Source organism: Rhea pennata, chromosome 1 (genome assembly GCF_028389875.1).
Source record: "Rhea pennata isolate bPtePen1 chromosome 1, bPtePen1.pri, whole genome shotgun sequence".
In the NCBI taxonomy this organism is placed as follows: domain Eukaryota; kingdom Metazoa; phylum Chordata; class Aves; order Rheiformes; family Rheidae; genus Rhea; species Rhea pennata.
The window spans coordinates 57,593,332-57,608,204 of record NC_084663.1 but is presented as its reverse complement, the minus strand read 5'-3'; the positions used below and the strand labels follow the sequence as shown (position 1 = coordinate 57,608,204).

The window sequence follows — 14,873 nt, the reverse complement described above, 5'->3', positions numbered from 1 at the left end:
ACTAAGATTATTATTTTTAGCCTGAGTTATTAATTTTAATGATCTACATTACAGCATAGACCCGTAAGCCACTCTGCTAGCATAACAGTCTCGTGCAGGGACATGAATGCTTGCAACTAGCTTTACCACTAACCGTTGCATCTTTGGAAACTATACTCATGTGTCTCCTCTTGCTCAGACCCTTCCAATGCCTACTGAAGACCAATCCTCTGAGAATCAGTTTACTGAAGCTGCATCTTCATTGCTCCATGTTTTCCAGCACTCCCTTTTGTAGCAACGCTTGCTGGCTGTACAATACCACTTCCTGGTGAGCATCCACACTTGCTCTGAGTCACTTCCACTCACTGCAGCCCCTACAGCAGTTGCTAACTCAGATTTTCTTATCTAGGTTTAAGTCTCAGCCAATGTGGGAAGAAAGGGAAGTGATTACACTTATCAGAGCAACATCTGTATCATATAAGAACCAACATAAGTCTGCAACATCACTTCTGCAGATAATGGAGAATTTGATTTCAGGACCATCAGTGAGCTGCAGGATCAAGTCTTCTTAACAGAGCTATGGCTGTGACACTGCACAGGCAGAGAGTTCAGGGACCTCAAACCTGCTCCACAGATGCAAGCTTCAGTACAGTCACGAAGGAGGAGGTAACAGGGGCGGGAACTAATATTATGCTCCAGTTTGCTACACTTCTTGAGCACCTATGACAATTTATGGAAGAATACAGTCACAATTTTCTTATTTCTAAGGAAAATTTTACAAAAGTAGATTACAAAAGGAGAAAGATGATGATTTAAAGGATTTTTTCTAATCTATTGATTAAAATTGACTTCTAGACATCTACCAACATTTTTTTCTTATTATTTCCTCTATCAACATTTATTTCTTTGTACAGTTGTCATAAAACATTTTAGACTCAGAAACACTGCCTTCAGACCAAGAACAGAGCTAGCTCAGCTCAAATTTACAGCCTTATGGTTCAAGTTAACTGCATACAAAAGAGGTATATTATCCTCCTCTGAAGTTCCTAGTGGTGGTTGCTGCCAGCTGCCCTAGCAATACATTGTGGGTACTGTAACATCTGAGAGCAGCTATGGAGAGTCACTTAAGACCTGAGAGGGGCTGCAGCTCATTTGACAGAACATTTGACCAGCTAATGATCTGACACCACCACTGCTTCCTTTAGAAGCTGCACACATGGTCTTCACTGCACTTAGAGGACGGAACAGCAACAAAAGCACGCAGACTGCAGCACATGGATAATCTTTATTGGTAACATCAGTGGAGCACCAGTAAACCATTACTGACTGTAGTGGTGACACACAGCTGAGGCACATGCTAAGGCACTTTTATTATATAAAACATTTTTTTAATTTTTTGTGACAGCAATTGGGACATGAGGCTCCTGCATTTAGAGCACTTCAGGCATACAGTATGGTGCTTCATATTTAATTATTTTTACTTTGCTCATAAGTAGGTCTAAATGCAGCATATACAATATGGTTAAGAATAAAGGTAAATCCAGCAACCAGTGTACAGTGTAGAAAAGTAAAGACTATCTCTATATAACCATGGTCCCAATAAAAAGGCAGTGATAAAGACCTTTATTTTTTTCTTAATTACTTATTATGAGAGATACAAAGGCCTTACATATATCTGTGCAGATTAAAGGGTTTTTAATATACTCTTAGTCAATGGTGCAGAATAACTAATCCCAACCCCTAGTTACAGAGCAGGTACAAGAGGCTTGGACATGTCAATAAAAGAGGGATTTTTCCTTCCCCATATCCCCACCCTCTGCCCATTACTCTATAAAATTCCTCCAGATTCTGCCTATTACCATTAAATATATTTGGTCCCCTAGAGATTCCTGGACAAGCACAAGGACATTCTTCTGCTTCCCCTGCCTGTCACTAGCTACTGGTCCACACTACCTTAGACAAAACTGCTCAGAGGCAGAGACAATAACAGGACATCATTGCACTTCAGAGATCTGTCCAGATAATAAAAATGAGGAGAAGGGGAAAAAATAGAAAAAGGAAAAAAAAAAAAAAACAACTTTGGCAAGTCCTCCAGGTGGTTGATCCTGAGAGAAGCTTCCCTCCTCACCTCTCCCTGGAAACATGCGAAAGAAAAGGTGAATTGCCATGGCCAAAGCACACCGTTATTCCTGAAACTGCTCCCAAACCTTGTGGGTGGGCAGGTTAAGAGGCAGAAGTCTGAGGTCACTGAACATGATTGCCAAAAGCAAACAAAGATGGAAGAGAAAGAATACAGGAAGGTGCTTCCCTGTGGCTAGGATCTGAAGACAAAAAGTAGATTTACAGTAAAAATAATCTTTCCCTAACCCCACTCCCTCCAAACTGTGAAAGGATTCACCAGCAGACATGGCACAGACAGTCCTACAGGCCTTCGTAGTTGCCAAACTCTGCTGGTCAGATTTCAGAGCCACAAATCTTTGGCATTAAATACACAGAGGATTAGAAAAGAGCAGGAAGCTAGGAATACAGATGCCCAATGGCTCTAGATACACAGAGCTGGGTTTGCTGTGCAGATTCCCAGCCAATTTAGGAGGAGAGGGTCTGCAGAAAGTCCAATGGAAGAGGGGAAGGTGGATGGGTCACTCCATCACATGTAACCTGGGTCAAATGAGAGGACTTATTCAGTAGCTTTGGCATCACCAGCATCTGCCTTGCCATCCACTTCCTCATCAGAGCACTCTCCTGCACCCTTCCTGCCAATCCGACGTGGCACAACAAATGGCAGGTCCCCACGCCTAAGGAAGGAAGGACAGTATGTCAGTAACTCAAGATTTCACTGACTACCAGACAAGGCAGGCTTTGGAGAGAGGTAAGGAAGTGCCCCGTCACACTCCTTGCTGTGAGCAAATGCCACTGTGGGCAGTTACAGCAAGACTAGCAAGACTACGCTGGACTGGCTGCAAGGTATCACATAAAACACCCAGCCTTACCTGAGTTTGCTCTTGAGGGAGCTGACCTCTCTATTCATCGCATCAGCTGTTTCAGTGGCATCCTCCAGTTCACGCTGGAGCTTCCTACGAGATGCATTGGCTCGCTGGGCCTCTTCTTCAGCTTCCTCAAGCTGCCGCTTCAGCTGCTTCAAGCGCATGTTTGCCTTGTCCGCCTGAGCGTGTAAGGGAAAGGAGGTCAGCTTTGCCCAGAGTTACAGCACTGCTGCAGCTATAGCAGCAAGGAGTTTTTGAATAACATCCTCCTCCCCCCTTCCTGAGGACAGCTGCTTGTGACAAGACAGCTCCAAGCTTTTCCTTAAAAGCATCACATTTTCATCTGTATCATCTTGTAATTATCACAGTGAGGGAAAAAGGAGAGAAATTCATAGGAAGGATAATGCTAGAGCCTTCTAAATGCAAATGATACTTTGTTCACCAGAAATCCTCCCACCAGAAGACTCACTGATCCTGTGGGTAACTATACACACCTGATCTTTGAATTGTTCAGCATTACGCCTCTCATCATCCACCTGCAGCAAGATATCTTTCAGCTTCTTCTCAGCACGGCGCACCTGCTTGCTGGCTGCCTGGCGCTCCCTACACAGAAATATAGTGATAGCTAAGACAAAAGATTATCTGTTGTCCCCCCAAAGACCTGAAATAGGTAAGTTAGAAACAAAGAAGATGCCACTAGTCATAATAACTTAGAGCAAAGGGGATGGGAGAAAAGATTTTCCAGAAATGACCAAAAAGGCACTGAAGTCAGAGTATGACTCTTTTTGAAGCTACTAAGGGACAACAACATTGCATCACAGCTGCAGCATTCAGAATGGTGAAGCTTGGAAGTTAGCAGTCTGTACAACAAAAACGAGGAAGGTTTGTGAAGAGCTTACTTCTCTATACTACTCAGTACCTAAGATGAGGCCCTCTCTCATATAAATCAGAATCTGTTCAGGACTTGATATCCCAGAGCAGATAGAGGCTTGTAATGAAACAGTAATTTCCGATGGGACGTACTTTGTCTCCATGTCCAACTGCTCTTCCAGCTGTGCTATCTTTGCCTCCAAGGCTGTGATGGTAGCCTTATACTTGGACTTCACTGCGCTCTCCATCTCCTGCAGCTTAAGCTTGAGCTCCTTGTTCTGGCGCTCCATCTGCTGGCGAGCATTCTCATTCTTCTGTGCATTGCTGCGCTCAGCATTCAGGTCAGCATTCATCTGATCAATCTGGGGAGAGAAGAAGTACTTAGCATACTGAGAGTTCCAGTCTGAAAGGGTGGTGTATTTCTCAGGTACCTGCTGACCTGCAAAAGAAAAAATACCCACAGGGTGAGCTGAATGCTTGGAATACTCTGCCACAGAAAGCATCTCTCTGTAGACAGAGATATAGACCACCTCTCACAAAGTCTGAGTTTGCCCAGCTTTTCAAAGTAATTCCTTGAACAGGTTTATCAAGCTCTTCTCATGGCTGGATTTGCCAGCCACTATAACTCTGTCTAGGATAAAAGCCGTGGTTTGGCACTTAATGCAGTGAATCAGTCTTATTAGATTGTATCCACGCTGAAGCCAGTGGATTCAATACACGTGCTTTAATTCAGCAAGTATTTGCTGTTTGTTTACTTCCATTAGACAGAAGCAGCCTAAAAATACTGACTTTCAAAAGTGAAAGAGCAAGACTCAATCCACTTCCAAGCCCCAGGGCTGTGTCTCATAGTTAATCAAGTAGAAGACTATGCTTTGGCCTACTGGAGTCAACAAACCATTTGGAAAGCCATCAGCCTGGCACCTTGGCTTTTGAAAACTAAGAAAATATGCTTGACTCTCAAAGTCAGACAAATAAACCACACCAAACAGTCAGATTAAGATCACGGTTTCTATAGCAGCCTAACAATTCCATACGGAATTTAGTCTGAAGAAGTGTAAGACTGACAGAAAGTCACTTTCCATACTCACTGTGGCACTGTTCAGCTTCCAAGTGGGAAAAGCATGCTATAGATCATATTTTGTGTAATCCCTTAGTGCAGGAAAAGAGAGACCAGGAATTTCTGATAAACCTGTGAGACTGTTCCAGCTATCTTGTCTCATGCAAATGATTTGCTACTCCAGGATCAAAATCAGTGAGCTGTTATGAGCACTGGCTGCCCCCCTTTCTGTTTTCTTTATTGCAGTGTTCAGGTGCTTTATCTTGCTCATGTCTATGCAATATACTGCAGAGGGCCTATACTGTATACAAACCAGACCACAGTTCAGCAGTTTACACAAGTTTGAGCACTTCTACCAGCAGATCCAGCTTGAACAAGTACCTGAAGATTTGCCTTCTTGAGCCGATCATTGATCATCTCTGTATTGCCTTGCTCCTCCTCCAACTCCTCCTCCAGCTGAGCTATCCGGGCCTCTAGGCGTCTCTTCTCCTCCAAAGCCAGTGCTCTGTAGGACAGAAGCATTAGTGTGGATGGCATTAGTGCCTTGGGGAAAACTTGCCACTTAGAGTTTTACAAAATGAGCTCAATGTTTCAAAAGAGCAGAGGGTACAGCACGTACTGCAGTCTATATAAAAATAACAGTCTACGAAGTATTTTCTCAGACCAGCTCCTCCACCCTTGAGCAGGGGAACATTACTCACCCTTTACCACTATTGTTGGCAATCTCATCAGCCAATTCATCCCTTTCTTGTTGGGCCTGGCGCTTGGCACGCTCAGCAGCTGCAAGCTCCTGGAATGAAAACGAGACGGTCAGTGATGCAATAGGAAGGTACCAATTAATGCAGAATAGGAAAAGCAGATACTATAATGGGTGGAATAGTCTCTAGCTAGATTCAGACTTAATAGGACATAGCCTGTTTTCCCCCTACCCTACCCATAGCTTGCTTTGTTTTGCATCACTCCTATTATAGCTGTCAAGAAAGGGCCAAATTCTGCTGCTGAAAATGGACCTTGTATTTGAACAAAGCAAAAAAGAAAAAAGAGAAATAACCACTCAAGCTTAGACTGCTACACTTAGTTCTTGGCCAAAGAAAATGAACTAGACCTGTATGCATACTCCATTACCTCCTGCAACTGGATCATCTCTGCCTCCATGCTCTTCAACTTCTTCTCATTCTCTTTAGCCTGTGCCAAGATCTCCTCTCTGGAAGTACGTGTGTCTTCCAGTTCCCTCATGTAATCCTTCATTTGTGCCTGAAAAGGGAGAATTAAAAAAAGGATCAATTTCAGAGCATCCACATGAACAGAGCTGTTTACCTTACAGGAAACATGGAGAAAAAATGGAAACAAGGACTTGATTAATCTTTAGCTAATCTTTTTTTTAGCTAATTGTTTTACAGCTTGCTGTAAAAAAAGAAAGAATAATTCTTTTTCTACTTTAAAAGTAACAGGAAATGCTGTAATGGGAGCAAATAGGGCTGCTTAAATTGGGGGAGGGGGGAGAGAGACACACACCCTCAGACACTACAGAAAAAAGCTTTCTAGTGAAGCACTAGAATGGATTGTCTAGGGAGGAGTTGGAGTCTTCTCTAAGAACAGATTAGATAAATGCCTATAGGAATTACAAAGATGTGGTAGAACTGTCTTGAGGCATAAGAAGTTTACATAATCTTTTCAATTCTGTCTAGCTTTGCAGCTCCATTAATTCTTTCCAAAAGGACTGACACAAGGTAAGGACTAGAGTAGACTCTAGTCCACTCTATAGCTTGTCTTCTAGGGAATCAAACAGGCAGAGCAAGGGTTAGAACAGTATTTGAAATGCCAATAATTCTTTCTGGCTAAATTGCCAGAAGGCTCTACTGCTCCTGTGATGCATGGTTCCCATGAGGTGAAATCTTGCATTCACTGTTTACCTAGGTAAATGCTTTACGCAGGCAGCTAAAGCAGTTACAACTCCTCACCTGCAGTTTGCGGAGCTGCTTGAGGGCTTCTTCACGATTCTTGTTAGCAGTGTCTATGTGGCTTTCCAAATCTTTCAGGTCCATTTCTAGCTTCTTCCTGGCAGCCACAGCAATGGAACGCTGCTTTCTTTCATCTTCCAGTTCCACCTCCATCTCCCGCACCTGTATGGAGAAATAAAGGTATTAGTGCATTAGTGCTTCTTGAGTTCCCATCAGCCAGTTTTCACATTCTAAGTATAAACATGTGGCTTGCTTTCACTTCTCCTGGTGGAGTGGATAGATTCTTTGCTGATAAAGCCACAAAGGTTCCTTTACAAAAAAAAATCTGTTCAGAGACTCATGCATACAAGGGAATAGGTCTTGCAGAGCCTTGCAACACTGCCTGGAGAGTTACTACTAACAAGGATCTGTGGACTGGCCCTATCTAAACATCTCTGAACACAAGTGCTTTTACATGTAGAAAACTTGCAGGATTTATGAAGCAACTCTTACTTGTCTAATCAGCTGTTTCTTCTTCTCTTCATTCTGTTCATCACGCCCCTGGAGATCTCTGTCAAACTGTGCCTTCATGGCCTGTTGGTTCACTTCTAGCCGCAGTTTGGCATCCTCTGTGGCCTGCAGTTCATCCTCTAGCTCTTCCAGCTGTGTCTTCATCTCCTCCACCTGTTGCTCCAGGGCTCGCTTAGCCTTCTCCAGCTCATGGACCTACAGCACATCTCTACACATTAGATTTCCTCAAAGAATGCAGGCAATTTCACCTCTAAGAGCAAAAAAGTCTGAGAACAGCCACTTATGTTAGACAGGATACAAGGACACTACATCTGGTCCTTTTATTAGTGTCGTGATACCCCTCAAAGAATCTGCCTACATACTTCTGAGCCATCAATGTGAATCTGCTTACTACACATACATGACCAGAGCTAAAAAGTAAGGGGAGAAGAGGGAAGAGATCATTTGTTAGCCTAACCCTGACCTACAAGAGACTTACCAGAGCTTGATACCTCCGGTTCTGAGAGAAGGCATGAAAAACATTTCTCCTTTGAATTTTTTTCTTCTCTCTCCTGCTTATCATAATCTTTTGTGTCTTGAAATACTTGGGTTACTGTTTCCCATTGTCTAGCTACTCCTTGGTATTTTACACAAAAGGCTTATATCATACCCTTTTGACTCCCACAATTACACTAGGTAAGTTTTATTTCAACCCATTTCTCCTGCATACTGCTGTAACAGAAACATTACAACACTCCTAAACCCAAAATGTTTTCAGTTTTTCCTGCTACATTCCTCTGTGTGTTCACACTAGTACAGACTGTTAGCAAAATACTGCAAAAAACATCACCTGTGTGCCATTTCCTACCCAGATGTTTTAACTTCAAACTTACACTTTTCCCAACATCATCCTTTGAACTCATCAGGTCTTCCATCTCTGTGCGGAACTGCTTATTGACTCGTTCCAGCTCAGCCTTCTCCTCTATAGCTTCTTCCAGGGCTCTGGCCAGGGAAAGGGCCTTAGTCTCCTTCTCACGAGCTTCTGCCTCAGCACGGTCCCGTTCTTCCGCATACTTGGCGGAGATGCTCTTCTCCTCTGCCAATAGCTACAAGAGTACAGCATCAGCATTCTGAAAAATTACTAACAAGCTAAATATGCATTTTTTATGTTAGTGCCTTTTTAGTAGTGTTCTGCCTTGGGTAAAAGGAACTAAGAAAATGTAACTTCAAAGAATTAAGTATGTCACCCAGTCTTAAACATCAGAACTGACTCTGGATGAACAAACCTCTGGTTCCGTAGGCCTCCAAACTATCATTTCCAGTTCTGAATTTGATCTTGTCAATATAAATGTTAGCCCCTTAGGAAAAGTACAGCATGAAACTTTACAGGCCCAAAACAGAATGAGTTTACCTCAATGGCAACTCATTTCTCTGCCTTATATGCTATGCCTCCATTCAGAAGGAAATATGAATTCTCCATGCATCAATGCTTAGATATTCCTACAGGCAGACCTGGCAAGGAAGATGCAGCTACTTAACTCCCTATGACTAAGCCATACCTGATCAAACTTCTTTTGCTTCTTCTCCAGATTGGAAACCGTCTGCCGCTGATGGTCCAGGTCCACAGTGATGTCATCCAGCTCTTGCTGCAAGCGAGTCTTTGTTTTTTCTAGCTTGTCATACGCAGCCGCTTTCTCCTCATAACGCTGGGTCAAGCTCTCCAAGTCCTTCTGCAGCTTTTTCCTGGCTTCTTCTGCCAACTCAAGGCAGCCTAGACCATCATCCATTTTCTTCTTTGCATCTATCACCTGAAAGACCAACATCACAGGTGAAGCCAAGCCACATAACACTCAATATGGCTTATTGGCATCAGAGGAGTTGAGAAAGTAAGTCTGCTCAGTTCTGCACTAATTACTTCAGCCAGACTTAGAAACAGTGGGACAAATACAATACTATTATTTTGGAATAATGCTGTATCCATGAATTTCCACAGGTGTTCTTGGACAGAAATTCAGAAGTATGTGCTGCGATTATCAGGGACCTAATCATTTTCTCCCAATCAGGTCAGCAGAATCAACCTTTCCTTTCCCAGGAAAGATTCTGTTTCTAGAAGTCAATTCTGCATTTAATTTTTACTTCCTTCAAGCAGCATTTACACTTATCACTTCCTCTCCTCTCAAGGGTTTGATTTGTGGGATGCAGATTCTGTACCTGTTGCTGAAGAATAGAAATCTGTTTCTCCAGGTTTCTCTTTGCCTCTTCCTCTTCTTCCAGCTGCTCTTTGAAACTGTTCTTCTCATCTTCCATCTGCTTCAGCTTAGTGCTGAGGCTCAGTTTTTGGCGAGTCTCCTCCTGCAGTAGCTCCTATAAAACAAACACTCCAGTGAAACTCCACACCTTTCCTTCACATTAAAGACTAAAAATCCTCACCCATTCCCTCCAGGACGAGCACTTTTGAAGTTGACTTTAAGTATGCAACTTATTTCATAGATAAGCCAATTGAAGACAGAATTTGAATACTTGCCTTCCAGCAAGTCAGTACACAAACAGAAGATCCAGAAGGGTCCTATTCTCTATGACACACTGATAATTAAAACATGCTGCTTTACTACACAAGTGCTCTCTCTTCCTTTCCTGCGCAGCCACTGCACGCTTCTTTCAGGAGCCCTCTTTGAGTAGAGCATAAAGCATTAAAACTTTTCCCAATGGTAGTGTGATTGTACTATGCCATGTCACTTTCTCATATTCAAATATCAAAGAAACAGACAACAGGCTGAAAAGATTTAACACAGTTAATAACAACTATTGCTCTTCTTACCAAAAGAATTCTAGAATTCTTGGAGGAATTCTAAGAGACTAGTCATTCACCTGCTTAAGGCAGGAACATTTACTAACTTATGCTGCCATTACTTGCACTGAATGACCTACAAAGATTGGTAAGTCTAGTCTTTAAACCAATGCATAGTTTTTGTATTGTGCACTATTTTTGAGTCTGCTTTTTGAAAAACAGACTGAGCAGGCAGATCATCAATGGTAGTTCAAGGGTCCTATTCTCTATGACACACTGATAATTAAAACATGCTGCTTTACTACACAAGTGCTATCTCCTCCTTTCCTGTGCAGCCACTGCACAGGAGGTTTGTACACACCAAACTACCCCGCTGTGTTCTGCTTAGTACTCAGTGCTTCACCAGAAGATTCAATTCCACAAACAGTAAATGGTTCTTTTAATCTAATATATAAGAATAGGCATGATTTTTCCTGGGGGAAAGAGGGGAGGAGAAGTCACGTTATTTGAATCTACCATTTTTCCATTCCCATTATCAGATAAAATTTTCTATTGAAATTTATTCGAAATGACAAAAAAACCTTGTCGTATGTTGACTATGAAGATCTCAAAAACCTAGCATGGCAGTTCACTTCTAGCATTATATAGTTCTCAAGTAGAAAGGCAATAGTTACTTCTAAATTTAAGACAGGGAAAATTCCATGTGATCTGCATAGTGAAGAAGCAGGAGGAAGATATTCAGTATCTTGATAGATATTGAAGATAGGAAGATATTCAATGCAGTATATCACATTAGCTAAATAGCCAGACTCAATCCTTTAAAGTGCTTCATAACCAGTATTTAACAGTGTCCACCGTGCTTTCTCACTTTCAGCATTTGTAAGAGACACTGGATACAACACACAAGGATGCCTCAGCTTCCAAAGCTCTCACCTGTGCATCCTGAAGTTGTGACTCCAGAGCAGAGAAGTCCTTTGCTAATTTGATTGACTTGCTGTCAGATTGGTTCAGAAGGCCTGTGACATTGTCCAATTCAACCTGAAGGAGAGATCAGAGTATGTCAGTAATTAACAACCTCCTCTCTTCTCTAGCCCCAGACTGAAACAGAAGTTAAAGGAAAACACATGCTGCTCACCTGCAGTTTGTTCACCCTCTCAGCAAGTTCTGTCTTCACTCTTTCACCTTCTGTAAATTTCACCTGCAGTTCTTGGAGCTGGGCATCTACTTTTTTCCGCTTGTGCTCAGCATCCCCTTTGCCCTGCAGGAGCACCTTCACCTCATTGGACAGCTCTACCCTCTCACTTTCCAGAGCTTGTTTGGCTTTTTCAAGATTTGCTTTCACCTGGAAGAGAGGGAAAAAAAAAACAAATAAACAACCCAGATTTTAGATATGGTAGGATACTTTTACCACGTGCATGTTTTTATTCAAACAGGCAGGCTAATGGTGTCCATTTCACAGCTAAATCCCAGACTGCTTACTCAGAAAAGTAGACTCAGAAAAGCAGATTCAAACAGCCAATCACTGACAAGCAGAAGCTAATTTAACAGCTGGGGAGGACAATAATACTAGACAGTTTTGCACCATCAGATTTCCAAATTAAAGGTTACACAGGTTAACAAGTGCTAGCAGTGGAAAAAAAGAGAGCATCATGGCTATGTAATAAAAGATGCCTAATGGAAAAAAGAAAGAATGCAAATATTAAAAGCAACTGCATATATGATTCTTAGTGAAAGATGATCTACCAAGGGAGGAAGAACATATGCATCAGAAGCCTAATGTACTGACTACTTTATATTTTTCTGCATCTTTAAGCCCTGGCCACTGCCCTAGAGCTATCATTCCAGAGAGATTGCCTGATTTAGCCTTGTGTTTCCTGCTCCAACATACCCGTTTAGTTTGTTCCAACTGCTCTGCCAGCTCTTCAATAGCTTGTGAATGTTTCTGCCTCATCTCTTGGATTTGAGCCTCATGAGTCTTTGCCTCATCCTCAAGAGCCTTCTTCAAAACTGTTACTTCTTGCTCTCGCTTTGACCTGTAAAATTAACAGTTTCTATAGATGTCAAGGACATAATCAAACAGATAGGCATACCCATTAGCAGCATCTCTGATGCAGAAAAACGCTGAGGTCTGGTTAGCACTATTATATATAAAGACACTTTTCAAAATTAGAACTTAGCATTACACCCTTCTGAGGTTTGTAAGCACAAGGTCACAGCATTATTTTCAGCCTAAAAATTAAATAGTTTGAAAGCATTAATGTTTCATGGGTGTCATCATCAGTGTGGTTAGAGAGCAAATTAACTTTCATACATAAGGTGGGGGAATGCAGTCTTGATTGCAGCTTGTACACCAATTCCTATGTAGTCACTGAAGCTGCTAACCAGCCTATTCTGATAAAGACTTACTTTGATAAGAGACTGGATGCAGCAACATTCATTTAAAAAACAAAAGCAAGCAAATGACTGGAAGCATCTAGATGCTGGAATTACCTGAGCTCCTGTTGAGCAGCTGTAGAATCTAGTGTGTCTTCTAGTTCTGTTTTCAATGCCTCCAGCTCCTCTCCCAGATCCCGCTTCTGTTTTTCAGCCTTGTTCCTGAATGCTCTCTCTGACTCCAAGTCTTCTTGCAGCTCAGTGATCTGGGATTCAAGCTCCCTGATCTTTTTCAGGGCCATGTTCTTCTGAGCTGCTTCCTCTTCCACCCTGTATTCAACACATGCTTTAAATTTCACTCTGACTAGAAGTCTGTGTAAATTAAAAAAAAAAAAAAAAAACACCACACCTTTCCCGCCCAGACTGATCAAGAAAAAATGCTGGCAGTGGTCAGTTCTGCAAGACTATGTTCAAACTTCAATCCATAGATCATCGACAAATACTAAGCTCCCAGTGGTGGAGAGGGCAAGATTACTTACCTCAAAGTAGGTGACAGAGAGACAGTCAACAGAAGAAAGCAGAAGAGAAAGCACCATTTTACACTGGAAACTGGACATTTGAGTGAGTAAATAAATATAGAAACTAGCACAGAAATAGACAGTGTGTTGTCACTACTTGTTAACCCCCTCCAAAATCTTGCTGTTCCAGTGAAATGCATGCAGAGCAATTAATATTCATAGCCCAGTCCTGTATAGAGAACATGGCAGCACGCAGCAGCCAAAGAACTCTGATGCTGAGTACACAGATCATTCAGTCAGACTGAAATACAATAGTCACAGACTCCATTTGATCCTTATTCCAAAGTAAGTGACAGAAGACGAAGAAATACTTCCTGATCTAGTGGTCAAGAGGTCAGATTCTCACCTAGCTAAGGCTGCTTGTAGCTCCTCTTCCTTCTTGGCCAGCTGCATTTTAAGTTCTGCAATCTGAGCCTGCAGCTCAGCAATCTGGTCATGTAGATCACTGGAGTCTCCTTCAAGCTTTCTGCGAGTCTTTTCCAATTCTTGCCTCTGCTTCTCTTCACGTCGCAGACGTTCTGAAGGAGGTGAGGACACAGCAGTTAGCATGGATGAAGCATACTCATTCAAAGAACATTGCATGTGACTTCGTTGCAGGGGAAACAAAGCTATCTAAGCAATAGTATCTTCGCAAGCAATACAAGTGTCCAAACAGTACATTAGTTCGGACACTTGTACAGTGTCCAGAGTGCATTATTCTGTCAAGTTCTATACACTCAGCTGCCCCTGTATTTTGCCTCAAACCAGATCTGGGCAATGCCCATCTCCTTCACCTGTCAACTACCCCTCTATTCATTGTAAAAAATAAACAACCAGCACAATGCCAGTCCCCCCCTCACCCACACCACTGAGGCACAAGCACTCATTAAGTGACGCTAAACACAAGATCCTCTCTCCCTTCGCTGAAAGGGAACAAGCTGACTCCTGCTGTGTTAACCAGGCCAGTTTCAAGATGAAATGCCTCCAGCTTGAGCTCTGAAAAACTCATGCAAATAGAAAATCAGAAGGTGCACTAACCCTGATAGATTGATGCCACTGGAAGTAGAAAAGTGAAGATACTTCCACAGCAGGGAAAGAAAGAGAACCACTCTCCCTTCTCCATTGGCCTGCTGCTTTGGATAGGATTTTTATTTAGACCAACAGCTCAGCTGACAAGGCACATAACCTTCAGCCAGCCACTGAACAGTTCTATCAAACCAATCAATAGCACACACACTACAGCACTAGTTTTTAACCCTTTAGAAAGGGGAGTAAGTCTAAAGCTCTAGAAATAAAATTAACATTCAACAAATATTAAGAGGAAGCCATCTAGCACTAGGCAAATGAGTCTCTTGCAGGATTTTATTTATTTATTTATTTATTTTTATACCTTCTAGGTCTGTGATCATGGCTTCATGCTTGTTCTTGAGTTTGGCTAAACTCTTAGATTTCTCCTCTTCCTCTGTTAGGTTGGTTGTAAATTCAGACATTCTGTCTTCCAAGAGTTTCTTTTCCTGAAGAATTGAGAAGCCAGTGTCAAAGATGTTACTAGGATTACAGGAGATTTTTTGGAGCTGACTGTGCTTAAAGATGCAACCATCATGAGTGCCTACTTCCACTACAAGGAAATTCATGTGGAAAGAAATCTTTCCAAAATTCCAGTCAGTATTCAAATAACTGGTTACTTAAAGATTTGTATCTGATAGCCCTTTCAAGCTGAGAGGAAAGTCTGTTTATGAAGTAACTGGATCCTGTTTGGTGCAACAACAAAGACTCTCTCAAGGATTGTTATTTAGTCAAGGCTATATAAACACT

At 42.1% G+C, this 14,873-nt stretch overlaps 1 protein-coding gene across 1 annotated transcript in view; it reads right to left on the bottom strand.

Annotated features, from left to right (window-relative positions):
- Nucleotides 1-1,245: 1,245 nt before the first annotated feature.
- Nucleotides 1,246-14,873, bottom strand: part of MYH9 (myosin heavy chain 9) — a 73,488-nt gene continuing 59,860 nt past the window's right edge. The window contains exons 24-41 of the mRNA XM_062588729.1: nt 14,449-14,572; nt 13,426-13,597; nt 12,619-12,831; nt 12,017-12,161; nt 11,264-11,470; nt 11,062-11,166; nt 9,552-9,704; nt 8,900-9,148; nt 8,234-8,446; nt 7,344-7,556; nt 6,852-7,013; nt 6,016-6,144; nt 5,592-5,680; nt 5,272-5,395; nt 3,987-4,195; nt 3,458-3,566; nt 2,970-3,142; nt 1,246-2,774 (exon numbers count right to left, since the gene is read on the bottom strand). Coding sequence (XP_062444713.1) covers nt 2,657-2,774; nt 2,970-3,142; nt 3,458-3,566; nt 3,987-4,195; nt 5,272-5,395; nt 5,592-5,680; nt 6,016-6,144; nt 6,852-7,013; nt 7,344-7,556; nt 8,234-8,446; nt 8,900-9,148; nt 9,552-9,704; nt 11,062-11,166; nt 11,264-11,470; nt 12,017-12,161; nt 12,619-12,831; nt 13,426-13,597; nt 14,449-14,572 — 2,907 coding nt within the window. The 3' untranslated portion in view covers nt 1,246-2,656. The remainder of the gene's footprint in view (nt 2,775-2,969; nt 3,143-3,457; nt 3,567-3,986; nt 4,196-5,271; nt 5,396-5,591; nt 5,681-6,015; nt 6,145-6,851; nt 7,014-7,343; nt 7,557-8,233; nt 8,447-8,899; nt 9,149-9,551; nt 9,705-11,061; nt 11,167-11,263; nt 11,471-12,016; nt 12,162-12,618; nt 12,832-13,425; nt 13,598-14,448; nt 14,573-14,873) is intronic.